The 26,481-nt window shown below is 43.0% G+C and overlaps 2 protein-coding genes across 4 annotated transcripts in view; both read right to left on the reverse strand.

Annotated features, from left to right (window-relative positions):
* Positions 1-2,470, reverse strand: pou3f2b (POU class 3 homeobox 2b). The gene has a single exon (XM_085802856.1). The coding sequence runs from the start codon at positions 2,110-2,112 to the stop codon at positions 970-972; it is 1,143 nt and encodes a 380-aa protein (XP_085658982.1). The 5' UTR covers positions 2,113-2,470; the 3' UTR covers positions 1-969.
* Positions 2,471-4,805: 2,335 nt separating this feature from the next.
* The window catches only part of LOC146972504 (neuroendocrine convertase 1-like), a 167,721-nt gene continuing 146,045 nt past the window's right edge, over positions 4,806-26,481 (reverse strand). The window contains exons 17-19 of one of the 3 annotated variants that reach the window (XM_085802855.1): positions 21,510-21,633; positions 14,633-14,805; positions 4,806-10,387 (exon numbers count right to left, since the gene is read on the reverse strand). In XM_085802855.1, coding sequence (XP_085658981.1) covers positions 10,289-10,387; positions 14,633-14,805; positions 21,510-21,633 — 396 coding nt within the window. In that variant the 3' untranslated portion in view covers positions 4,806-10,288. The remainder of the gene's footprint in view (positions 10,388-14,632; positions 14,806-21,509; positions 21,634-26,481) is intronic. The other 2 variants (XM_085802854.1, XM_085802853.1) reach the window with 2 other exon arrangements.

The raw sequence follows: 26,481 nt of genomic DNA on the forward strand, positions 1-26,481 counted from the left end.
GATTAAAAAACAAAGCAAAACAAAACAAAAAAAACCCATCATGGACTTGTGTAGTTTTAGAGCCTATACTGTTGTTTGAGTCATGGTGGAGGTCAGACACCTTTTCTTTTTTTTTTGTACCACATCACTGCACTCAGGCCAATTACTGCAGATTCCAGCCAGTGAGCTGCACACGTGTAATAATAATAATAATAATAATAATAATAATAATAATAATAATCTGCGTTGATAACTAAATCCTGACCACAGTCCTCAGAATAAATAAGAGCTGAGTGGCCTGCAGTTTCCCAGCAGTGTTGTTCATGCAGAGCGGCTCTGTGCTGCCTGGCTGACAGATGGGACTCGGGCGATGCTCACCCTCAGCTGGACTCCACTGGACTGGGGCTGCAGCCTATACTGGCCTCCAGTTTACTCCATTAACGCAGCTCCTTTGACCCCCCACTGCACCACCCACTCACCCACCCACCAACCCCACCACTGCTGGACGCACAATTTAGAGAGCTACAAAACTAAACGCCTCTGCCTCTGCTTTTTTTCCCCCCTTTTACGCACAGGAAAAAAAATGTGTTGAGTCTGATACAAAAGTGGCAAATGGAAACCATTCAGCTAGGCTTTTTCGTCTCAAACCAGGTACCCTCCATCCCCTCCCCTCTATTTTTTCATCAAGTACACAATAGGGGCTACACCTTGAAACTGCGTCGACTGGAGTCACAGTGCTGGGCATGTATCCTCGGAGAACACAACACAGGCTTATGTTCCTTTAGCTCTGGGGGAAGGAAAAATGTCCTGTCCTCCCCTCACTCATTTTCCATTTCTCAGATATTCACTGCAGATACTGTTGTAAGTACTCACTGCAATCTATTATACATAAAACACCCACTATATCGTTTCATAGTCCAGTGATTTATATATAACCTTGGGGATAAATAAAAAGGATAAACAAGTCCTGGAGGAGCGGTCCAGCAGAGTTCATTGGACCGGGGTCTGGACCCCGTGGTGCGGCGGCGTGTCCCCGTACACATCCTCGCTCCCCGGCAGAGCTCCGGGAGGGGTCATGCGTTTCTCCTTCTGTCTCCTGTTACAAAACCAAACCCTCACCACTTCTTTCTCCAGGTGCAGACTGTCCGCCAGGTTGATTATTTCCGACGCTGCCGGTTTAGGGCACTTCAAAAAATGGCTCTCCAAAGCTCCCTTTACGCTTACCTCGATTGAAGTCCGTTTTTTCCTTTTCCTCCCCTGCGCGGCGATTTTGTCCAGGCTGGTCGGGCTGCCCGAGGTGGAGTCCGCCTCCTCCAGCCACTTGTTCAACAGAGGCTTCAGCTTGCACATGTTTTTGAAGCTGAGCTGCAGGGCCTCAAACCTGCATATGGTGGTTTGGGAAAACACATTTCCGTACAGGGTCCCCAGGGCGAGTCCCACGTCCGCCTGCGTGAAGCCCAGCTTGATCCTCCGCTGTTTGAACTGCTTGGCGAACTGCTCCAGGTCGTCCGAGGTCGGTGTATCCTCGTCCGAGTGGTCGTGGTGGCTCTGCGGCCGGTGCTGGTGCTGATGCTGGGACGGAGGGTGGCCGTGGTCGCTGAGGTGCGGGCTGTGGTGGTCCTCGTGACTGTCTCTTAGGTTGTGGTGGTGCATCCCCTGCCCGCTGCTCGGGATCAGCCCGTTCACGCTGAAGCCCGGCTGGGAGTAAATAAGGCTTTGGCCGTTCGTCGTCGCCATGCTTGGTATGTGCGCCGCGGTGGTGGTTCTCCATGCCCGGCCGTCGTGGTGGTTCCCGTGCGTCTGGTGCACCAGGTGGGGCGGTCGCGACTGGTGCTGCAGGTTGCTGCTGGAGTTGTGCATCTCGTCCCGGGAGCCCTGCACCGCGGGTTTGATGTCCTGCTCCGCGCCGAGCGGACTGGTGGACCACGGGGCTCCCTCTCCGTGGGACAGCGCCGTGATCCACTGGTGTGCGTGGCTGAGCGTGTGGCTGTTGCTCTGCAGCGGATAGTCGCTCTGCAACAGGCTCTGTGCGTCCCGGTACGCCGTGGCTTGCTGCATGCTGCCGGGCTCCGAGTGCACGATGGATGCGCTGGAGGTGAGGATGTTGTAGTGGTTAGACGCTGCGGTCGCCATGACTCTCGGAGCCGGACTGGTCGCTCTTATTAAAGGAACCTCGCATTTGACAGATCCTCTCCTGCCCACAGGCGGCTCCCAGGCGCTCTGCCAAGTCTACGCCGAGGCGCACCTGGACTCAGCCCCGCCCCCGACCCTCATTGGACCCCGAAAGATGATGGACGTGGTTACCAAGGGCGACGGCGCGGTGATTGGCTCCGGGGAAGTCTCAACAAACACTACTCTCTTTGTTGGAGAGGTGCGAGTTGAGGCTCCCGTGGAAGCGGAGAGCCGGAGTGCAGCATGGGGAGACGGAGCACCGGGATCAGCAGTGCAACTGTAAGATACAGTTGATTTACTTTGATAATCATGTTGTATCAAGACTCGAGCTGTAGGTAGTCTAGTTTCAGGGGACCAGGGTTCCCTCTGTGAGGCAGATTGATACTGAAGCTCTCATGTGCAGGATGTCTAATTATTTACCGAAGTTGACTTTAAAGTTTGCAGCTTATTGTTGACTGTAATTACGCGCACGTTTATGATGTTAAATGCTGTTAGTATGTGAATCCTGATGTGATGAGACAATGTCAACTTTTATATCGCATCAAAGAGAGTTAGATTTCAGATGACATAGAAGCAGATTCATGCAATCTGCATTTAGGCAAAAATAATAGCAGGCTACACACTATGGACCTGTTTCTGCAACATTTATGCTAAAGATGTAGATGAATTCATTTTAATCCGACTGTGTTATTTGTGCAGTGTTGTGTATGTGTTTGCATTTAGGTGTATTTGTTTTCTACAAAACTGAGATTCTCTGTGTAGTTTATCAATCAACCTTTGCTTTAAAGTTAAAGTATGACATAAAGTAACATGCATTAGTCAGACAACAAAATAGAAATAATTGGAAATTATCCAAACCGGTTTTAAAGCATCTCGCAATAACGACAGTTTTAAGGCATATTGCACTGTAGGAGGAATAAACCCATTTATAACTATTTTGTTTTCTAAATTGAGTTATATTGAAACATTCAGACACGTTTCAATCAAATATATTTTATTTAAAAAAAAAAATTCAGACATGAATAAATTTGATTAAATTGTGACTAAGTGAAATGGACCATGCTGGAGCTCCCTGTGCTGCATGTGTAGTTGCTTCTGTGCAGGTTCAAGTTTTGCAGTCATTTTAAATTGAGCTGTTTGTCATTTGAAAAAGTGACACCTGCACTGATGGTGTAAGTCTGTTATTTTTCTTTTTAGTGTGACTCTTTTTTTAAATCTGTTCATGTCAGAATCATCTGCAGCTTCTCAAACACGAATCGATACTTGTTAAAGTGGAGACCAGTGTATTCTTATTTCAAGTGAAGCATTGTGGCCTAAATAGAGACATCCTTCCTGTGTTTTGACTTATGGAGGACAGTCCATTTAACAGTCCATAAAGTAAACAAATCAACTTTTGTGTCCAACTGGGCTGTAAAGTTAATTTTACAAGCCAGACTCAGTGGGAGTGGCTGCACACAGAAAAAGGAGGGTCCCTGGACTCGAGCTGAGGTTCTATATCGTGAGGGACTATAAAGATTTATTGATTTTTTAAAATATAAAAATAAGCAATTTAGTTCCCAAAATGTTTCTATAATAAATGTGCTTTGGAGGATTTTGTGCAGTGCACTGTGAAGGACCTGTGTGGGACCAGCAGAGCGTGGTGCAGCAGTACTGAGAGCCTTCCAGGATTCTTTACATCACCAAGAGATTCAGAAATTATTTTCTATGCAGCAATTTTAGAGCTAATATTGTGAGAATAAAAACCCTCTCTGGCTGCTCATCGCCCACTAAAAAAGTGAGGACAGACACACAAGTGAAGAGGAGGATTAAGTCTGGACTCAGGCCTGCAGTCCAGGGTATAGGGAGAGGGCAGGCAGGTTTCCATCCCGTCCCAGCTGTCGTCCCCTGGTGTCAGCTTCAGGGACCAGGACTTTGTCCAGAGAGGGGACATTCCTGGCCGTCCGCTGCTGGTTGCCATAGGGAGAGGTAAATGAAACAACGGCAGTGGCGTTGCTGCACCCCCACCCCCTCCCCCTGTTCCACCTCCACCCCGTCCCTGGACTATCTAAAGGCCTCTATTTAGAGAGGCTCTCTGCTGCGGGGACAAAGCCTTCGCAGGGATAAAGGAGGGAGGAGTAAAGAGCACAGGGCCCTGAGAGGGAGAAAAGGCTAGAAGAAGTGAAAAAGATGAGAGAGATTACGCCTGTCCTCAAAGCTGCTCCTCACACTCCAGTGAGATGAAGCAAACTGTGTGAAAAATTACAAACAAAACTTCAAATGCATACTTCTGCAGGGCATAAGTGTGTTTCTACTTTCCAACTTCTGAAGCAAAGCCTTAATTCTGAATATTAGAAGGCATTAATAATTCCTACTGTATGTATGCAATTAAAAGGCACTTTTAGTTAGTCTAAGGCCTATAACAATTCAATCCACCAGAAATAAAGTAATACATACTGCCCACAAATTAAACCTATAAATCAACGCAGACAGTTCTTCAATATCCACAATTTATAACTTCTAAACTATGCAAATGACTGAAACTGTAATTAAACATTTTCTTTAATAACTTGGACCGAGGAGTAAAATTAAAAGGCAATAAAAAAAGCAGTTATTAAAGAAATATTTTCACCCCAAAATATTCAAACTGTGCAGTGAAAACAGCAAAGTCGACATAGTGGATATGCACAGCCACAAATCATTCTTAGCCAATGTTAATTTATTCCAAAAGTTCACACAGGGACACATGTCGTGTGTATAGACTGAGGTCTGTGCACAATACAGTGGCGTGTAACAAAGGGCAAGTGCTAATTATAAGATGTTCTCTATTCTCTGCTTTTTATGACCTGGATTAATCTCACATACTGATTTAAGTCACAGCTTCTCTGTTTGTCCTGATGCTGCTTTAGCAGCCAAATAAAGAGTCAGCCGCCAGTTTTTCCACAAAGATAAATACAGTATAATTATCTTAAGTAATTTAATGGACAACAGATTGTATATTTAATGCATATCTGTTGTGTTCATTTTAAATAGTGCATTGTGTTTTGCAAACATATTGTTTGTTTCCCCCCAAAGATACAGAAGATTTTAGATACAATACAATATTAATACCATTTGTAATTAACACACGCGTTATTGCGAGTCTGTTGGTCTGTTTTCATTAATAATACCTGTAAACAGTGATATAAACCAGGCCTAAAGGATCAGCAGAGAATCAGACAAAATACTTATAATCCATGTATCACTTCAGCTCTTCAATTAAGTATTACTGATTGGGCCTTTAATGGATCTCGTTTCATAGGCTAATAATCCTTTATGGATGTGAATCCAGCTGCTCTGACAGCACATGAAGCCACCAGGATTTAAGTCATACGAGGAAAAGTTTCCAGGCACGGTTCAGTAATTCATTCTGGTAATATTGAACATTATTGTGGCGTAACATTGAAATCGGCCAAATCAAAAGAACATTGTGGTAATTAGGCTGTAATTCAAGGAATTACCACATCGCCACACAGGCTTAAATAGTCGTGTTGGGAGAAACGCAAAGCACATTATTTTAATGGTGTAATATGCAAACTATGGCTCGTTTCAATTACATGGCTTAACAATGCATAAATGATGCGAGCCTTGTTATTTGGACTGCAGGGTCCTCAGTAATTCAGTCGCTCAGAGGGGCCAATGTTAGGGGCCATGCTGCCTCCTATCATACTGTAGAAAAAACCCAGTGCTGAGCGCTGAGGGCCGCTGCCACACTACATTTAAGGGAATAAAAATGAACAGCAGAGAATGTAAGCGTTAAATTAACAGTAGGATAATTATATGACCCGTGTGCTGTAAAGATTCAATTTCTAACGCTCTAATTAAGCGACTGTCTCCCCATACATCAGCTCACATCCCTCTGCCAATTTCTCACCAGAAAGCGTCCTGTGAGCGGAAATAATTAGATTTTATTAAGACACAGCTCATGTAATAAAGAAAATCAAAGGAGGGGATGGTTAAATATGATATGTTTTTAAAATCATTGATTGGTCCACACACACACAGTCCACTGAGCCCCATTTAAAGGCAGGGACAGTTGGATTCAAACTGGAGCAGAGAGACTGGGACCTGTCTGCATGTCTGACTATATTAACCCACATAATGAACCGTCTACTGTGGAGAGAAGACACAGTAACTTGTGGTCCATGTCTAATAACTTTTACTGAGATTTTTACAAAGCCCTTTGGAAAATTATAGCATGTAGGGCTGCAGTTAATGTCTACTTCTATTATCTATTAATCTGTCATTTATTCTGTAAAATAGTGCAAATTGGCCAGGATAACATTTAAAGTCCCCACCCTCTACAAAATGTGTTTTCTCAGAATCATATATTGAGTTTGAGGGTAGACAGATGTTTTCACTTGCATGTGTAGGAGCAGGATTTTGTGACATCACAAGTAGTTTGGATCCAATTACAGCCCAACATGCAACTTAACACAACAATGATGTGTAAACGTGAATCTCCAGTGTTCACAGATTGAGAACGGACTCTTCAGTGAGGCAGGATCATGTGCTGAGTTGTTCATTTATTTGCATATTCATATATTTCAAGGGGTGGGTGTGTAAGAATATTTAAGAAAGTAAGGGAACTCCGTCTGCAAAAAAACCAACATCAGACAGAAATTATTATTCAGAGCAGAGTATTTTTATACATCCTAAAACACGTCCAGACGGGATTCATCCAGCGTCTTTAAATTGCTCGTTAAGCAGTCGAGCATATTCAGTTTACTGTCATAAAAACTGATTAAAAAACAGCTAATACTCTCATTGGAGAATCTGAAGAAAGGAAATGTTTGACATTTTATGTCTAATAAAATAACTGTAACATTTAAATGACTATCACAGTATTTCCAGATCTTATCTATTTACTTATCAATTAATCAACCAATGGTATTGTATGTATAAGCCCTACTATGTTATCCGACTAAAATTCAAGTAGCTCTGGTGTAAGGGGAACTTTGTATTGAATGCCACAAAGACACAAACATCCCTGTTGGAGCATTGGTTATTTATTATAGTCTCATCTATCAGGAACAATCATTACATCCAACTCCTGCTACAACTTTGACTTGTCTTCTCGCTTCTACCTGAGCAGATACAAAATCAAAAATCACAAGGATTGAACTGACGTCCTTCAATTTATAAAAAATTGCATGATATCCTGTTACAAGCAGGTAACTTGTTTTCTTACTGCAGACTGTCAAATATATATATGGTGAAAAAAAAACAATACTTTTTTTCATCAGGCACAGATCATAATAGCAGAGATGTCATGTTGTTGAGGCTTTATTTCAGATTAGCTGTTCAGATATCAAAAATCCTCAGTAAGGCCCGTTTCAAGTCTTACATAACGAGAGCCTACCCACGCCTTTCATCCTTACTGTAATTGTTGTGTGCATCAAAGAGAGAGAGAGATTGACAGGCTGTATGGGAGGATTAATACAGTGGGTGAGTGACGACATACTGAGGGGTGGGAGGGGAGGGGAGGGAAGGGAAGGAGGGGTGGGAGGAAAGGGGGGGGACAAGAGTGCGAGAGGAGAGAGAGTAAGATATGGGGTGAGAAGGAGGAGAATGAGAGAAAAGTAGGAGAGGACAAAAAGTGGGGAGAGAGTTAACGAGAGGGAGAGCATTAATTGTGTGCATTGTGCCGGGGCTCTTTTGCTGAGTGTGGATGTCGAGGTGCGGGCGCTAACCCCTCCAGCAGCCCGCCGTGATCTGAGCCAGCTCTCAGACTGCTGTATTCCAATGCAATTAGGCCACTCAAAGGCCTGCTTAAAGCTGCACCCCCACCACACACACACACACACACACACACACACACACACACACAGACGCACACACACACACAGCAACAGCCCCTGTGGGTCCCCTCCATTGTAGTGGGGAGGTGTATTCTGTCCCTCTTTGAGGCCCTGGATGAAGAGACCACCCCGGGGAGCAGAAAAAAGGGAGGATTACCTCTCTTTCTGTCCCTTTCCCTCTGTCTTTCTCTCTTTCTGTCTCTTTATCTCTCTCTCTCTTTTTTGCTTTCACCTCTAAAGTGTATGAGCTCAGGCAGGCACAGAGCACAGCTTTGGTTAACTCCACCAGAGAGACACAACTTGGGAGTTTTTTTTTGCAGGAGGAAACAGAAAAAGAAGAAGAAGAAGAAGAGCAATGAGGCATTTCTGTGATGGATGTCATTGTGGGACTGCTTTAGCACTATCACTTTCCTTTTCCTCTTTCATTATTCATACAGTCATATATTTCAACAAGTGGCGTGGGGCGTGTAGCTGCACCAGCTCTTCCCTGTTGGCATCGGCGGCGCAGCCTCAGTCAGTCGGTCCCCTCTCTCTGTGAGCTGTATTAAGAGAAAGCGCTTCACGATAGCAGAGTTCTCTTGGCTCGGTTTCAACGCGTCTCATTCCCCAGAAAGCATTTAAAGCAGATTACCAACCTAACGCTACACCTCCCCAATAAGAGAGGGGAGAGAGAGAGGAGGGAGAGAGAGAGAGAGAGAAAAAAAACTGGCACATTATCACCTGCAATACTACTTAATGGCATCAACAGATTAACGAGGTAATCCACACAATGAGGTCTTTGATTCGTGTGGTTTGGCAGGCAATAATGCCAGGCATAATGCACACTGTTATTTCAGACGTCCCAGCACGAGAAAACCTGGCAGAAGCTGTTGCTTTTTTTTTCTCTTTTTTTTTGTCTTTCTGTCAGATGAGCTTTTGAAGATTTTTAACTTGTGCATCTGCTGCGTTTGCCTGTTTCCTTGTCAGAGAAATAACCTGCTGGCTGCTCCTGTGGCACATGTGAAAGGCGAAGGGGAGGAATCACAAGCTTTCTGAAGGCTGTTTAAACAGCAGGGCTGAGGAGTTCTCCCTCATCTCCCCCCATCCCTCCCCATTTTTCTGCATAAGGACATGCGTATAGGATAAGTGTTTGTGTGTGTTGCGTGTGTTGTGTGTGTGTGTGTGTGTGACAGATCTCGCGGTCCCATCGCTCATGTGCGGCTCGATTAGCCCCACGTGCCTCGTTCATCAGACGTGGAGGCAGAGCAGATGGCAGGAGACGCACCATGTTACCATGCTGCAGCACTATGTAACGTGGCTCTAATTGAAACATCAATACTGCCCTGTCAATACACTACTGCTACTTTACAAAATGCCACTATACCTACAGACCTGCACTTGACTGGGAAGAAGGAGCTTTAACTCTGACATCTTTGTCTCCCACTGAGACACTGTGGTGAAAAGTTTCTGGCTGACTTCAACTTATTCCGACACCTTTTCTAATGGTTTCTGGTGTTTTTTTTAATATTCTCCGCTCAGTGACACACCTTGCTTGGTTTCTCTTTGTACACAGTGTTGTGGTGGTGCAGGAAAAAAAAAAAAAAAAAGGAGAGCATTTCCACTGTAGCATCTCCGCCGTGGCACATTTTTAATGAATTGATAAAAAGTTGAGGGAGCTCACGCGGCTGTGATCAGGAATTCACCGTTATCGGAAAATTCAGTGGAGAACAGAGAGAAATTAGGCGGCTAGAAATTAATTTGTTATTTGTCCAACTCAATGAGGAGTGACACAGCCCCTTGAATAAATAGGTAATCCATTTCTTATTGCACCGAGCTGAATTCACCCTTCACTGAAGTGGAAAAAGACAAACATATCTTTCACTAACCTTTGCAACATTCATAGGCAAAGGAACGGTGGGGATGAGCGAGGCCGAGGCCCCGTTCATGGGACTATCTGTTTTTTGGGGAAGGATTTATATGTTTGTGTGTGTTTCTGTGGCAGGGAGAGGGATTGAGTGTTAAAGCCAAGTTAAGAATCTACAATAAATGATCTGTGCTGACGCTGAGGCCACACGGTTGAAATACAGTACATGGAATTGATTCATGATCAGTTGGCGTGCTGCACAGAGGGAAATAACAGTCTTTATTTAACCATTACTCATATTTGTTTCTCCACCTCTCTACCCACTGGCCCCTCCCTCCCTCCCTCCCTCCCTCCCTCCCTCCCTCCCTCCCTCCCTCCCTCCCTCCCCTGCCTTCCTGCTCACAGTTCCTCTGCCTCCTGGATGTGAAGAGTCTGACTGTTGCACCGCTGCTGTGACGACGTCTTGGAGGATCTGCTCTCATGGTGAGGACCTGATCTCTCTGATCACTTCATCTGAAATGATCTTCAGCTGATCAAACTCCATCACAGCGGCAGGTCTCACTGGGGACTTCTTCACCTGTTGGACATGAAATGGGTGATGAGTCCACGACATGAGGAAGACACAGAAAACAATTATTTTCAATATCAGAGGATCAGCTGATTATATTCTCAGTTGGTTCATCTATAAAATATCAGAAAATCATGAATGAATTCTCCTAAAGCACAATGTGATATCTTCAAATTACCAGTTTTTGTCCGACTGAAAATCCAAATCGCATATCACGCAAGAAATATTTACAATCTAACATCTGTAACTAGGGAATATTGGTTAAATGATGCAAATGCTTCATCAGTTATTTAAATAGTGGTCAATTATGGTGCGTTCCAGGTAGGCTTTTTAACCCGTAAATCACGACTTCAAGTCACCAGTTACGAGTTTGTAGCATTCCAGGCAAGTTACGAGTTACTACCGGCGAACTGGGAGTAGATCGATCTAGTACGAGTTCACAGGTGGGAAGTTACGAGTTTGACTGTACGTTCTAACGGGTAACCATAGGAACAGGTCGGAAAAATACGAGTTACGGGTTGCCTGGAACGCACCATTATTATTCTGATTGATTCTCAGTTGTTTCAGATTTTTAAAAAAAGCCATAATTTAAAAGAAAAACAAAGACACGGTACAGAAACACTCATTAAATGTGTTTCCATATGTGTTTTTGACTTCTTGACTTGACTTGAGTATCTGGACCAGATCTGATGACAGTGTGAGGGGTTGTTTTCTCAGACAGCTCCACCACAGAAGACATTATTTTCACAGGCTGAGTAGTTCCCCTCATGACTAGTGTACTGACAGCCACATGATGAATCTGTGAAGTAGCCCTTTAATCTAATCCTAAAAAGCTACGATTTTATTTATAGTTGTTGTGGTACATTATTCATTCTTGTTAAGACTCCTCGAGGTCCCTCCGTCTGTTGCGTTTCACACCAGCCCCACTTGCAGCAGGGGTTGTGACTCCTTTGACATCCTTTCCCCCTCCTTACGGATGTCACCAGTGGGAAAAAAAAAAAAAAATTGAGAAAACACACTCACAAGAAGTAACAGGACGTGAGCTGTTCAGACAAATCTGATTCAACTCTTGTTTGCTCGAGGAAAAAGACAAGGACAAACAGCTGAATTTGAAATCAATCAAAACCCGGGTCTGTCCACAGCAGCGACGTTCAGATTCCAGTTATGATTTGATCTTGGCTCAAGTTTTCAGTGAGTGTTGACGTCTCAGAGTTGTGAGGAATCCCGAGCCGGCAGCTTACAGCGGGGGTTTCAGTGATACAGTATTTACAAGGCATGAGGAAGTGGGAGCACTGCAACAGACGGCAGCGTACACGGCGCTTTCAATTATTTCTCACAGCATTCATGAAAATAGAAGCACAGCGGGGCGTACAGTATGAACGACAAAACTATAAAAAGACATGGAGTGAAAAGAGAACTCCCAAGCCAAAATAAATGGCGACGTATGCTGTTGCTGGTGAGGAGCTTAGAAAAGTGCATGTGTTGAAAATAGGAGAAATAGAAATAGTGTGGCGGGGTGTAGATAGGAAGAGCTGCAATGGAGCAAATACCTACGCATAAGGGCTAAGGGTGAAGTTTAGATTTGATAGAAGTTTGTCTTATAAATATGTTCATTCAGAACACATAACATCAGAGTGATGTACAGACAGCCTGTCTTTCTCCACCAGGGAAAAGCACTTGTTTGACTTAGGGATTAAAATGCACTGGTCTTGAAACATAACAGGTTAGCTTTCTATACGGTAGCATCCGCATGCTAACAAGCATAGCAGCTTATGGCCACTTGAAAATCTCCAAAAGGTTGAAGAGCTACACCTGACCTCAAAACAACGTGGAAGCCAAATAGCGCATCATCAGAGCACTTTTTGTTTTGATGATAGTTATTGAACATTCAGTAGTGAATTGAGAATATGGGAAACTCCATTGACTCCAATTCACACGATCAGACTGAGATAGTAAACAAGTATACAAAGTGGCCCTGTGGTCACACCATAGGAATTCCTGGAATTGGCTTATTACTGTTAAGTGGTACACCTTAATATGAGAACAATAAAATGATTTTGTAACCTTTTCATTAAGATAATTTCATTCAGAACATTTTTATTAATATTGCGTAATCATATTGTAATCATATCTTTCCACCTCATGTAATGTGTCAGCCTTTACATTTCTAAATTTCCCTCAGGATCAATATAGTAGTATCATTACCTTTGCAGTCCATGCTAAAGCATTGTCTCACTAGTTAATATTCAGTGACTTGAAATCGTCTTGAATCTGTTAAGTTAAGTGAAAAAATGTGACCAGTTGGTGGCGTTGGAGCCAAAATCAGAGGATCGTCAGAGTCGGTGGGCTTCATCCTCTCGAGACCATGACAAATGTTGTCATCCCTATCAGCCACATGTTACTTAGCATATCAAACCATCCATACTTCATTGTGTGCTTCTGCTGACACAGTGTGGACATTATTTTTATAATAGCACATCTGACACTGCTAAATGTGTCACTTTTGTCGGCTGAATTTTGACAATAGTGTTTCAAGGCCTCTTTCTTACAGGTCATTTTTGTGAATGAGACCAACAGGGGGACAAGTAATATGGAGGATGCGATTACAATGATCAAATTCTCGCTAATAGTTTAGTGAATCTGACTTAGAAACATAAAAGATGTTGAGTCCTGAGTGACTGCTCATGGTGAAGCTGGTGAAGGCAGTGTTATTATGAGTCATGGGAAGGACCAAAAAAAAAAATTATGAAAAAATAACACACAAGTAGGAATAAAGTGGAAATATCCTTCCGACTGAAAGCTTGGGATGGGTAAATTTAGCATGTGTCTCAGCAGTGGAAGCACACACAGCTACAGTGTTATCCTCCGTGCCCTCCAACTCATCAACAGAAACACATGATAACCAGATTTTCCTGGAGCCCATCTCTTTCTCCTCCCTTAGATGAGAAGCTGTTAGTGAGGGAGAGCGAGGCTCACAGACAGAGATGTTTGTTTCCCAGCCCTTCCACCGTCTCTGTGGGACGACCCTCCCCATCCTACCCCCCCCTCCCCCTAACCAACCCCCCAACCTAATGGATCAAACAAAGGACATCATTTGTAGGCCAAGTCTTTTCTGAGCGTCTCTCTCCTCAGCTCTGCATACCAATCCAATACAGCCCAAGGAAAAAAAGCCACGCTGTGGTACATGTGTGTGTGTGTGTGTGTGTGTCTGGGCCGGGGGTTGGAAGGTCTGTTTGCCTCTCCGCCAAGCATCGATTTATCCTTTTCTCCAATTTATTTCTCCTCCTAGCCTCTACGATCCATTCAGATCTGCCTCTAGGGGAGGAACTCGGGGTAAAGACGTTGTCAGGCCTCGTCGTCGTTGCCTCCTAACACCGGCTCAAAACTCATCTACAAAACTCATCTACAGGCCCCGAGACCATGTACCCCTGCAAGGACATGTCGGGCAGCAGCATGCACACAAACAGAGCTACCTGTCGTCCAGCGGCACTTTTCTTTTTTTTGTCAGAGCTATAATTGGCCTGATAATGCGGCATAAAGGACACAGACAGAAGGCTTCGATGATTGTGAGAGAGGAAAATCCTGAGTGTGAAAGAGAATTATATTTGTTTCAGTTCAAACACACTGAGCCGGAAGATGATTAAATAGACCACAAAATGCCCTCTAATTTCAAAAGGGAGTCATACCCTCGTCTTTTCTTTTTCTATTCCTGCAGTCACAACTGTTGGAGAAGCAAGAATGATATTTAATTGTTCCTTATAATCAGGCCTAGACTCAGTGTACGAGCTGATATGATCAGAATAACAATATCTCAAGTCTTGATTCAACCGTCTGATCCCTATCTCTGTCTGTATGGTTCTGACATTTTCAGATGTTATTACTCAGACTCAAGGATTTGTATCCTAAAGCCTTGACGGTGATGACAGTGTTCAACAGAAACGCTGCATCTGCACAAATCCCTCTTTCGTACCCGTATACGCACACACACGCAGAAAGGCAGGCAGACGCACACACAAACGCACGCACGCGCATGCACACACACTCATGGCAGGGATCTGTGAGCCATTCTTCAGTGTCACAGTGAGCGACGCCTGGCACATCCTTACACCTGAAGTTGATCAATGCAGATATGTCCAGAGGGAAATTGAAATCCATAGGAAATTAGGTGGCGCCAGTGATTTATTGGAATAGTAAATCACAGTGTGTGATGTGTGAAACGTGTGTTCCAGGTCTGTATATAGTACTGTACTGTACCTTGGGCCGGGCTGGGACGGTGATATCAGCAGCCCGCACCTTCCTGTCTCTCTCCCTTTGGTAGATCCATTCAATCAGATCCGGAGAGGGGCAACAGTCCCCCTCCTGGTGACCCCCCCTGTGTGGGACAGGGTGACGCGACCCCATGGACACAATACTCTGCGGGGGTCTCTCTGAAAGGACAAAAACAGAAAGCATAGAACTACTGTTAAAGTGTCGTTTGGCGCCGTCCGCCTCGACAGCTATGTTTTTATCCAAATGTCAAGTAAATTTTTCACAAATGTTTGAAAAGTTTCCAAGCATAAAGTGGCTATTAGGTCCTTAAATGCACCAAGTGGGCAGGAGGGAGAGATGAAAACATGAAAATAAAAGAAAACAAAATAGAAACAGGTTTCTCAGGGTCCTCCTCTGCTGACTGGAAATCCTTGAATCTGCCAAAGTTTTGCTTCTTATATGATTCTTACATTTCCAGTACTGAATAGTTTCTTAAAATCAAATGCAATTTTTCATACATTTATATATATTTTATATTTGTATTAATTGTGTATGGGCAGGCAATGTCAGCTGGGATCGGTGCAGAGCCATTCCCTCACATGAGGCCTAAGCTGTAGTATGAAACCGTTAGGTCAATTTGGTAATGCTCCTGCTGCTCAAATATTCAAACACCTGGTGGCTTTTATTATGAAACATTCAAAGGAAATGTGGGTCAATCAAAATAAAGGGGTGAACTCTGTATTTTTTATGAAGGCTGTTCAATCCTGATGTTAGTTTGTACACATGTATAACAAACTAAAGTGATCTGATGTAGTGATTGGGTGTGTTTCAGGAAACAGGTAAATCATGCGGTGCGCACATATCTCATGATTAGACAAATCAGTTTCATTTGCATAATATCTTTTGAATATTTTCTTAAATTAAGTGGAACATTCTGCTGTGTGATGAAACATTTTGATTGTATAGCCTGTATGCAATTTTCATTTTCATTCAGCATTTCAAAAAACTTGATACTGGGCATGCAGCTTCTGCACCTTCTATGTGTTCACACACTGTAAAGTGTGAAACTGGGTGTAAACAAAAAAAAGAAAAAGGAAAAAAAAAACTGACTCTCACAACCAGTGTTTACTTTGATCTAAGCATAAATAAAAGCTCTAATCCTCCACCTGTTCCCTCAAGAACAACAGTGCTAAAATGTCCCTTTAAAGGCTGCGTCCTCAACTTCCTGTGCTCCTCAATGAATCTGATCTGGAGCCATAAGACATGATCACTTACAGTACATAAGAGGAGATTTAAAAAAAAAAAATGCACAGAGTAGTTGTGTAAGTCTCTTGGAGGAGATGATTGTCATGTGAGTGAATGAATGTTTGAATAAATCCAGGAGGCTTTTCTTGAGGATAAAACAGAGATAGTGTGTAGTGTGAACCCCAACTGAAGAATCACACACTCCCACACTTGCTGTTTTTTTTTTATTTGCTTTTTCCAGGTACTCTGCTTGTGCTCCAGCTTGTTTTTGTCCTGCTTTAATTGCTTTTTTTTCCCTCTATTTTTTTTTTTTTTTTGCAGAAAAGAAGAAAAGACAACAACAAGGCGGTGAGGGCTGCAGCTAATGGAGAGGCTGTAATTGTGAATGGAGGCATTCAGCTGGAGACGTCGTCCATGAATTGCGCCGTACAATACCCAGCGCCAGGCTGCTCAGATCACCAACCAGTCACCAAACACACACGCAGATACACACATGCATGCATACACACACACACACACACACACACACACACTGAACCCCTCAGATCACTGGTGCTCAGAGGAGTAGCATAATCACACCTCCACAGAGAGCAATACACCAAGGAAGGGAGGAGAGAAGGAGGAGAGGAGCTGGAGGGGAGGAGAGGAGGAAGAGAGGAGAAATTATACAAGGAGAGAGGAGGGGAGGGGGGAGGGGGAGGAGGAGGAGAGGGGATGGTGAAATTGATGTTTCCTACCATTTGATTTGGGCCATAGAGCCCAGGAGGCAGATCAGATAGAGCCACATGCACACACACATGCACATAACACACATATTTGGACATAACAGCACATGCACCTAGTATGGGTTTGTATACAGACGCACATAAATCATACAAAAACACAACGGTACAGTTTCCTACACTCACACCACCACAGGACACTTATACACTAATACACCCACACAAACACAACTGTACTGAAGTAAGCGTGAATATACTGACACAGTTTGACAGGCAGGTGGACACACACACCCACACACATATGAATTTAAAACTATACATTCTTATAAACAGTGTTGTGTATTACTTGTCAGAGCTGAGAAAAGCATCTAATAAACCGCACGCTTCCCTCTCTACCTGCCGCAACAGTAGAAACCCACACACATATCCCTCAGCCAAACAAACACAATTAAGCCAAAACACACAGAAAGACGGCTAAAAAAGACACAACAAAGCCTACATGACGGTGTATATATATAAAAAAAAAAGCCTCTAATCTCAGCGAGGCGAGACGAGGCACCTGTCAGCGCGCCGGCTCCTGCTACTACTACTACTACAGAGAAACATCAGGACACAACAACTCAATTAAACACACCATCCCTGTTCAATTACTGCCACATAATCACAGCAATTTACCTTCACTTGCCACACAGCCACCAAACAAACACACACGGGGGCACGCACACATACAGAGGCGAGAGAAGCATGCGCAAACATATACACACGCACGCACGCACACACACACACACACGGTTGTGAGGCTGCTGGATCACAAAAGAGACCCAGGCTGGAGCTGGAGATTCATCCTACACATCCAGGAGTGAAAAGCTCACCACGAGGCATCTGCAGCCTAACTGCTACAAAGCAAACATGGACATGGAGGATGTTGGCAGGGAGCTATGGAAGTGGACTGCTGATTTACTTTTTCTTTAAAAACAATTGGATTTGCAAACATGTCCAGAAAATACAGTTGGTCATATAATCATTAATGCATTGAAGTAAAGCTGTCTGCAGTTATATTCGTTGCTAATTACACTATAAACTGAAAAGAAAGGGATTATCAAAATCATCAATCAGCTGCCACTAGTCTAAATACACAGGTGTTTTACTTATATTATCAAATATTTATTTTCCTACACTCATCTCCACATTTGTTGTCCCTTCTCCCTGGTATTCTCCTCTCAGGACGACATGAGTGTTTCGAAATCTAATGTATAGGAAAAAGGAAAGTCCGCACACCAATAACAGCTCCAGATCAATAACTTATGATCATTGAAACAAGGGAGTAACGTTTCGGGTCAGAAACCCTTCCTCAGGCTTAAAGACGGGTGAGAATGCAAGCCTTTAATTATACCCACACGATGGGTCACCTGATTGATCATGTGACAAAATGTTCACGTAGGTAAGGTACATCATTATACAAACATCAAAATACAAAATACTGCACACATAATATAAAAGGAAAGGAGAAAAATGTGTGCACAAATCTAATGTAGAAATGAGTGTAGCTGCAGCTCAGGAGGCAGATACACAGAGTTGCCAGTTTGCTTAACTTGAAAGTAAAAGCAGTGGACTTCACTGCACCACGGCCGGCTGCAGTGAAACCTTTTTTGATGAAGGTTGTTATGTTCACTTGTTGTTGAAGTGTTGATTCAACTTGATGGCCATTTGTGGAGGCTGAACTCTGCGGTGCATGAAGGTAGGAATTATTGCAAGGGTGCTGCATTAGACTGCATTAGTTTAAGCTAAGTGTGCCTTATTAACTGGCAACTGTATTCCTCTTTCTTTTTTTCTTTTTTAGCTCTAGTGAATTACAGAGGAACAGTGATTTAACAGAGGACACAGGGGGGTCACGGAAAATCAGTATATGTTAGTTGCTTGGTAATTTTTGCTCACACTGGGATGTGTGTGGTCTATAATAATCACAGGGTAGACCTGGAACAGGACAGAAATCATTACAATCACTCCAGTAAAATCCAGAGATTCCCCAAGTAATACTAAACCTCTCCCCGGACAAGCCTTGTGACTTTCCCCAGACAAAGACTCTGACTTTCACAGGCTCCATGCTAAATGCTAACACACAGTCTGGACAGGCAGTTACCAAGCTAAATGATGAATGTTCGTTAATAACATTGTACATTATATAGTCAAACATGCACGCTGACACACAACGTCTGCACATACCATTGTACGCCTTAGCCCTGGGGCTGTTTTCATGGTTTGTGCTTGGCCCATTAGTCCCAATTAAGAGATATCTCAATGCCATGCAAAGACATTTGGGCTTCCAACTTTGTGTTTGGCCCTTTCCTTTTTCCACCATGAAAATGCACAAAGCTGGTGTCAGGAGGAAAAGGTTTTTTCCCAGTATGGTGAGGAGGAACATGAACTGGAAAATGCCTGCAAGCTATGGCCTTATCCCCCAGTATGAGTTCCCAACCTCACTAATGCTCTTGTGGCTGAATGCCCGCAGCCAGTTTCCAACATCTTATGAAAGGTTTTCACAGAACAATAGTGATTCATTAGTTATAGCATCAAATTAACACTGAAAAGTGACAATAATAAATAATCTCATGTAGATTAGGTTTATTAAGTGATGTCCACATGCTTTTGGCCATGTAGTGTATGTGGCTACATCTGGCAGGGACTACTGCATCCTGTGTTAGACAACAGCCTAATGAGAATCAGGCATAAGTACTACTGATTTTAATATGATCAATTATTCTTCTTTCTAGCATGACACCTTTAGAAATACACACATGTGCTTTCTTGAAGAACTAGAGGATAAAATTGACCACTCTCATGATCATTATGCTAAACAAAGTGCTGCAGGTGTTATGAGTGACTTAGTTAGCATTTTAGCACTTGTGGGTCCTTCCTCCCAAAGTCAATGGGATTATCTGAATGGGTTTTTGGTTTGAGACATTTTCATGTTTTATTCTACGAAATAAAATCCGTGAGTACCCCGAGTTGTGACCTTTTAAGCCTTTATCACAGCAAATGTAAAAATCCAATTGGCTTTTTATTGATGGAACCATGCAATGCCCACAGGTTGACTTACAAAAATTCACAATTTCTGCAGCAAAGCTTTATGGAGCAAAAGCCCTTAGCTTAGTTTAGCATAAAGCCTGGACAGAGCCAGGGGAGTATATTACTCTCTGTAAAACTCACTATTTAAAGGGATAGTTCAACATTTTGGCAAATTGGACATTGCCATTATCACTATAGTTTTAGGAGTAGGTTCGTTACCTTTAATTGTCAGTGCAAGATGTTTTCAGAATAGCGAAGCTGAGCGGTGAGCTGCTCAGAGCTACGTAACGGAGGTTCATAGAATTTCTTGGTTTCCCGCATCAAACTCATCAAATACAGAATCCAACAACTCCAAAACAGCTCGCGGCTCTGCTCCGCTGTTCTAAAAATAGCTTGCACCGACAATTAAAGGTAACGAACCTACTCCTAAAACTATAGGGATTATGGCAATGGGCCAATTTGCCAAAATGTTGAACTATCCATTTAACATTTATTTTGTTTGTTTAGGATGCTTCCATACCAAGTTAATAGTTAAGTATTTAATTAATCATATGCTGACAACATGAGAAGCTCTTGACAAACTCATTCTTCCTTCATTAAAACATCAGTTTGTCAGGAAAGAACCATCACAGCGTCACGGCTGCGTGTGACGTTCAGAGCCCAGAGTGTACAGTAAACTACTACAGAATGATGTCACAGGGGATAAAGCTATGGAGCAGCAACACTGTAAGAACCTGTGAATGAGCACTGTGTATGTGTATGTGTGTGTGTGTGTAGACAGCAGATTGACTAACAGCTTGAACTTGGGTTAGATCCAGGAGGACAGAGAGGGATACATGGATGGATGGAGAGAGAGGGAGAGGAGGAGGAGGAGGAGGAGGGGGGGGCATTGATTTCTCAACAGAGAGATCAGCATCTTGACAGAAAGAGACGAGAGAGCAACAGAGCAAGTCACACACACACACACACACACACACACACACACACACACACACACACACACACACACACACACAGAAAGGGAGAGAGGGTTCCCACTGTGGCCCTCAGGTGAAAAGTCCATGAGTTTTTCCAGGTCTGTAGAACTGAGGTGAAGCAGTTCTTCCTTCCTCGTGGTCTGGTTTTTAATAAAGCCGGGTTAATATTTGGGCACTCGTAAAAAAGTGATGACATTACAAGTACAATAAAACCTTCAGTGAAAAATTTCCCAACTGTAAGGGCACATTTGTTAAGGTCCCTGACTTTTCTTGGCTATCTATCAAAAAGTCCATAAGATTCCAGGACCTCCATGACCGGTGGGAACCCCCGCTGACAGAGATCAACAGAAAAGTCTGGTTCGGTGTCTCTCTCCCAGCATGCTTCGGTGATTCTAACAACCCTAAAACCCCCGACAGGGACAGGGAGGACGGTGCTGTGGCTTCGTGCCCGCGTGGCTAACGATGTGTGTGTGTATGTGTGTGTGTGTGAGTAGGTCGTAGGCACCGGGGGAGCTGACACACACTGTAAAAGAGGAGGGGGCGGGCTCGGGAAGGGCAGCCAGGGGTCACGCTGTAATTACACATCACAGTCCCTGTGGTCAGTGGCCCAACTGACTTCTTCTGACTACACTGGCTCAGGCCAAGAAGCAGAGATGTCAGGTAGGAGGCAGGTGGTGGTGGTGGTGGTGGTGGGAGAGGAGGGGATTATAAACTCTCTACTCTAATTTTCTGTGTCACAATAAACATGTAGTTTAATTCATTTGACTCTCTGTAGATGCTGCTGATCAAAAGTACACTCAGTGCGTGCGTCAAACAGCGACAAGTAGCTTTTGCAGGAGTTCAAAGTCGCTCGTGGTCGACACTTTCACATACCCTGCGTGGTCCTGCGTGGGCGTTGGGTGCCATAGAGGATGAGTGTAACACCGAGCAAGGCTCCGGCTGCCTCCTCTTCAGTCCCCCTCATGCAGCTCCTCACTGTGCCTTTGTGGTCAGTTACCTGGAAACAAACACATTAGCAAGGGCGTCATAAAATGATTCATGTTGAAAACTTCCAGCGGCTGACATTTTACATTTACAGCAGTTGAAAGAGGATCACTGACAATATGGGAAGACTTGACTGATTGTTATTAAATGATGTTCACTTAAACTATCAGGTTTTTATTAACCCTCTTAGCAAGGGAAAAAGCCAATCTTGTGTCTTCTTGTGTCATCCTTCAACTTGTGACATGTACAAACTCTCACTGGATAAGGTGAGCACACAGTCAAGCAAATTAGAAACAGTGGCTGTAACGCTTGTGGTGAGTTCACAAGCAGCTTATCTGAAAACGAAGCCTGGTAAAATGATGCACAATCAAAATAGCCTCGCAACCTGCCTCTCCCGGAAATGCATTTCATTTCATTTCACAGTGCATTTCCGGGAGAGGCTGGTTTACGAGGCTACAATCAAAATAGGAAGACAATAAAAAAAATTCCAACACACCACATTCAAAAGAAACACCCATTCATTCTGATTTTGGACAGTCAGCCTTTTCTGTCAGCAGGTCAGGATATGAAAGTCCTTATGCATCAAATGAATTACAGCTGAAAATATTTTGTGAACTGCTTTCACTGGGTTTGCAAGTTTGCAATAAGAAATTGTGAATTAAGCAGGTTAATGGAAATCCACTTGGTGTTTATGTTTTGTGCTGTCCTTCGCGTTTTTTACAGTCATTGGTCTACGTATGTTATAAACTTGCCCTGATAAAAATAAAAACTAATGTGGTACCAGCGACCAACCTCCCTGTTCACCTGGCTACATCGTCAGTCTGCCATGTTTACAGATGTGCACAAAAGGATGCTCTGCAGTGCTGTTTGTCAGAGAAATTGTCAAACTAGGCATGAAGAGGCAAAAAAAAGAAAAAGAAAAAGAGGTTGCTCCTGTTGTCTGGGCATCGTGAGGCGCCCCAGACGCTGCATCAGTTGTCTTCCACCATGACACATGATGTGGTTGTTATGTCCAGTGCTCATTGTGTTCCTGACACCTCAGGCTGATATGATGTAGCAGGATGTTGTTTAGTTATTGCAGAGGTGTGAACTCTAGTCAGACGGCATGGTCCTGGGTCAGACTTGACATAACAAATAAACAAAACAACAACAACAAAAAGAACTTTTGTTTTACCACCGGTGACTCAGGACATCACCTGAGCCTGAACTGGTGATCCTCCCTAAACCCTAAAGACTGAACCTCTCCTTCCTGACACCTGATGTTGGAACAATGTTAGTGGTATACATATACAGTAAATATATACTAAAGCCAGTTTCACATTTTTAAACCAGTCTAGACGGTTGCCTTTTCTGGTTTAAATGACAAACATCAGCTGTGGCTAATTAAGATGAATGCTTTAAAGAAACTAAAGCATGTAGTCTGGTTAATGTGTTCTTGGCAGACCAGCGTCTGTACTCTTCCAAAGATCATTTGTGAGGCACAGGACCTAAGTTCGCTCAAGTGGAACCATCTATCATGTCGTGTCAGTGATATAATTGTTCATATCGCCCGCTTAAACTGTCATTTATCTTATGTCAATATTTTCAGCTGATCACCGGAGTACTCCCGAATCAAGGAGCTTGTGAAACACAAGATATAAAGTAAGTACATTTCATACCGTCTGCGGCTCATCCCACTTTTATGATTAAATATCAACCTTGCTTTGGCCTCTATATACAGACTTACTTCATCATGTCAGACTCATGACACACACTCCTTCAGTCTAGAGCTGTTTTTTTAAAATATTTTTATACATATACTTTTATATTTTACCCAGCTAGCCATCAATGCACTTGCATTGTCACTTTATTCATATGCATACTCAGGAAAATACATAACTGTTGAATAACTGAATGTCGGCACTGATTGTTTACTGTTACTGTTTATCGTCCATCTTGTTTCTATGTGGTTGCACTTTAAGGTTTTAGCTTTTAATCTCGTTGTGCTGCTGTGCAATGACAAAAATACAATTCTGATCTTGTCAGATAGACGAGAGCAGCTGTCCAGCTCATGTGTTATTGTTCATTTCTAAAAAATAACAATAATAACTTAGTATTTTGTAGAAGTTTACAATTAGAAAAGCAATAATACATAGCTCTTAATGCTTCTACTTTTTTGATTTGTAATAAATTCTAAAGAAAAAAACTAAAATATGCTTTCACTTTTGGCTGTAGATATTTGCAAAAAAGGTATTTTTTTCCATATAAAACTAAATCTTCAACACAGTAAAGCGTGCAGACAGTAAAGGGTCTGAATACCAGGGGTTTCTGTGTGCGAGTGTATGTGTGAGCGCTCGGAGCAGACCAGAGGCCAGGCGTGACGGCCCCCAGCCGAGCACCGCATTGATTTGTTGTTGGTAAACAAACAGCTGGATGCTACAGGTAGATCGATATGCCTCTCATGCCTCCCAGCCTCCCAGCATGCCTTTCTACTGAGCCGACGCGGCTCTCCTAGGAGCTGCGACCCTGTTGTCGCTGGGAAGCCGCATGAGTCAAATATTTTGAGCTGCCCGATTGTTTTTATTTGAGCTGGAGTTAATTATTAACATAAAGTTTCTCCTCTGACACAATCTTGAAATCTACGACTTTACAGTACGCTTTTATGTAGCAGTAAAAAAATCATGTTGTCATGTTTGGTGATGGTGTCAGCCATAAGTGCACTTTATCTTCACATAAATTGGCCTCTAGATGCCTATCAATCACCAATAATTGGAAAGAAATAAAGCACTTATTATACTACTGCCCTGATTAAAATGATGTGTTACTACAGTGGAATAAAAACGGTGAGAACTACAAGCAGAGAACGACCAGGGCGTAAAGAAAGGATAAATTAAACTGACTTCTAAACAAGAGAGACAAAAAAAAGAGAGGATTAGCAGGAGGAGAAGAAGAGAGGGGAGAGGGAGAGGATTTCAAAGCCAGAGAGAGAAACTACAGAGAAACAGAGGTGGGAGGATTAGTGATGGGGGGAGATGGCAGGATATCGAAACAACTGAGTGTCAGGGAGAGCAAAGTGAGAGCCGGTGATAGAGGATGAGCCTGAGAGGAGAAAGAGTTCAGACAGAGACGGTAAAACAGAGGTGGGACAGAGACGGAGACGGAGACGGAGACGGAGACAGAAATGGAGACAGAGACAGAGACAGAGACAGAGACAGAGACAGAGACAGAGACAGAGACAGAGACAGAGACAGAGACAGAGACAGAGACAGAGACAGAGACAGAGACAGAGACAGAGAGGAGGGAAAGTATGAGTGAGATGATGCGAGGGAAAACACAGCAGCAACTTTACAATCCAGGATGACATTGAGATATTGCTTTGTGGTGCTCTGTTGATTTCTACATAGTTTTGTTTTATTTAAAGGGACAGTTCACTAATTTACATGCCACAGTCAATTAACAAATTACATGGGGTTAAACTGTTGAAATGTTTAAACATTAACATGTCTAATAAATGACCTGTTTTTAGACCTATGTTATATGTGTAGTTGAGTTACTTACATTATCCCAAATATTTTTCCACAATTCTCTCAACTAGAAATCCGTGATTGTAATCACATATCTTCATATGTCAGTGACATCATATTGTGGTTGCCTGGAATAAGCATTAAAATTGACTTTTATCCAGTTTTGAGATGCAGTTTTGACACCTTGCTCATTTAAAGGATTTAAGCCACTGGACGTCTGCATCTTCAGAGAGACCCCCGGAGCAGCAGAAGTTACTGTGCATACAAAAGATGTTGCGTCATGAGAAGTCTGGGGTCAGGTGTTTTTACAGCTCTCTCTTGCAAATTCTCCGTCTTTATGAATAAGTAACGTAGTGTTTCAAGTGACACATGTCGGTGTGGATGAAAATAGATGTTGTAGCAGGAGTCTGAGTGGTGGTAGGAGGCATCATTTCAGGCCCAGTGTGTAACATTAATGTTGTCTCTGTTCTATTCAAGTATCCTGGTGAAGCTGGGGCAGAGGGACAGACAGAGAGCCAGAAAACCTGTGGCTCAGTCAAGTTTGATATTGTGCCAAAATGTGAATGGATGATTTCCTGGGATGCGCTGTCGTTGGTTTGGGGCTGGACAGTAAAATGAGGCATTGAATTTGATTATTGTATCTAATCCTCTTGATCCCCTTATGAATCTATGTGGGTTTTGCTTTTGACACTTTTATGCTAGAGCAATTTTAAATTTAAATTAAAGGTCAAAGTCAAAGCCAAATTCAATAATTAATTGCCCCTGACACTGTACTACATCATTAGATCATAAACTGTAAAAGACTACATTTTTATCTTGTGAACTATTGAAATTAATTGTACTCATCAGATATGTGTTGACAACTTGATCATGAACATTGCAGCACATCATCAATAGCTGATATTTTGTGCTAACATTCAATGTATTTATATGACTCCAGTGAAAACTACGAGAGCATTGATCATTCTTCCAACAAAATCAAACAATGAAGAGAGTGAAACATTCACCAGCCACACTGGTTAAAACAAAAACAGTTCATCACAGAGGTGATAAGACAAGGGAGAAACCTGTTTATGTCCAGTCTAAATACATTACATACATACATACATTATTACCTCAACATCTGCAGCTCAGACTGTAGTTATACTGTACCACTGTCAGATGTAAAATACGAAACAGGAAGTTGCTAGAAAACAGCCCCAACACTCGGTTTATGTTGTGGAAAAAAACAGCAGCTTCAAAATAAAACCCGAAAAAGAACCTGTGAGTGTTGGCTATGCTGAGAAGGAGGGAGGGATGGAGGGATGGAGGGAGGGAGGGAGGGAGGGAGGCAGTGTCAGATGGGAGGGGAGGAGGAG

The sequence above is a fragment of the Trachurus japonicus genome, chromosome 16 (genome assembly GCF_045865225.1).
Source record: "Trachurus japonicus isolate A0001 chromosome 16, Traja_1.0".
NCBI lineage: Eukaryota > Metazoa > Chordata > Actinopteri > Carangiformes > Carangidae > Trachurus > Trachurus japonicus.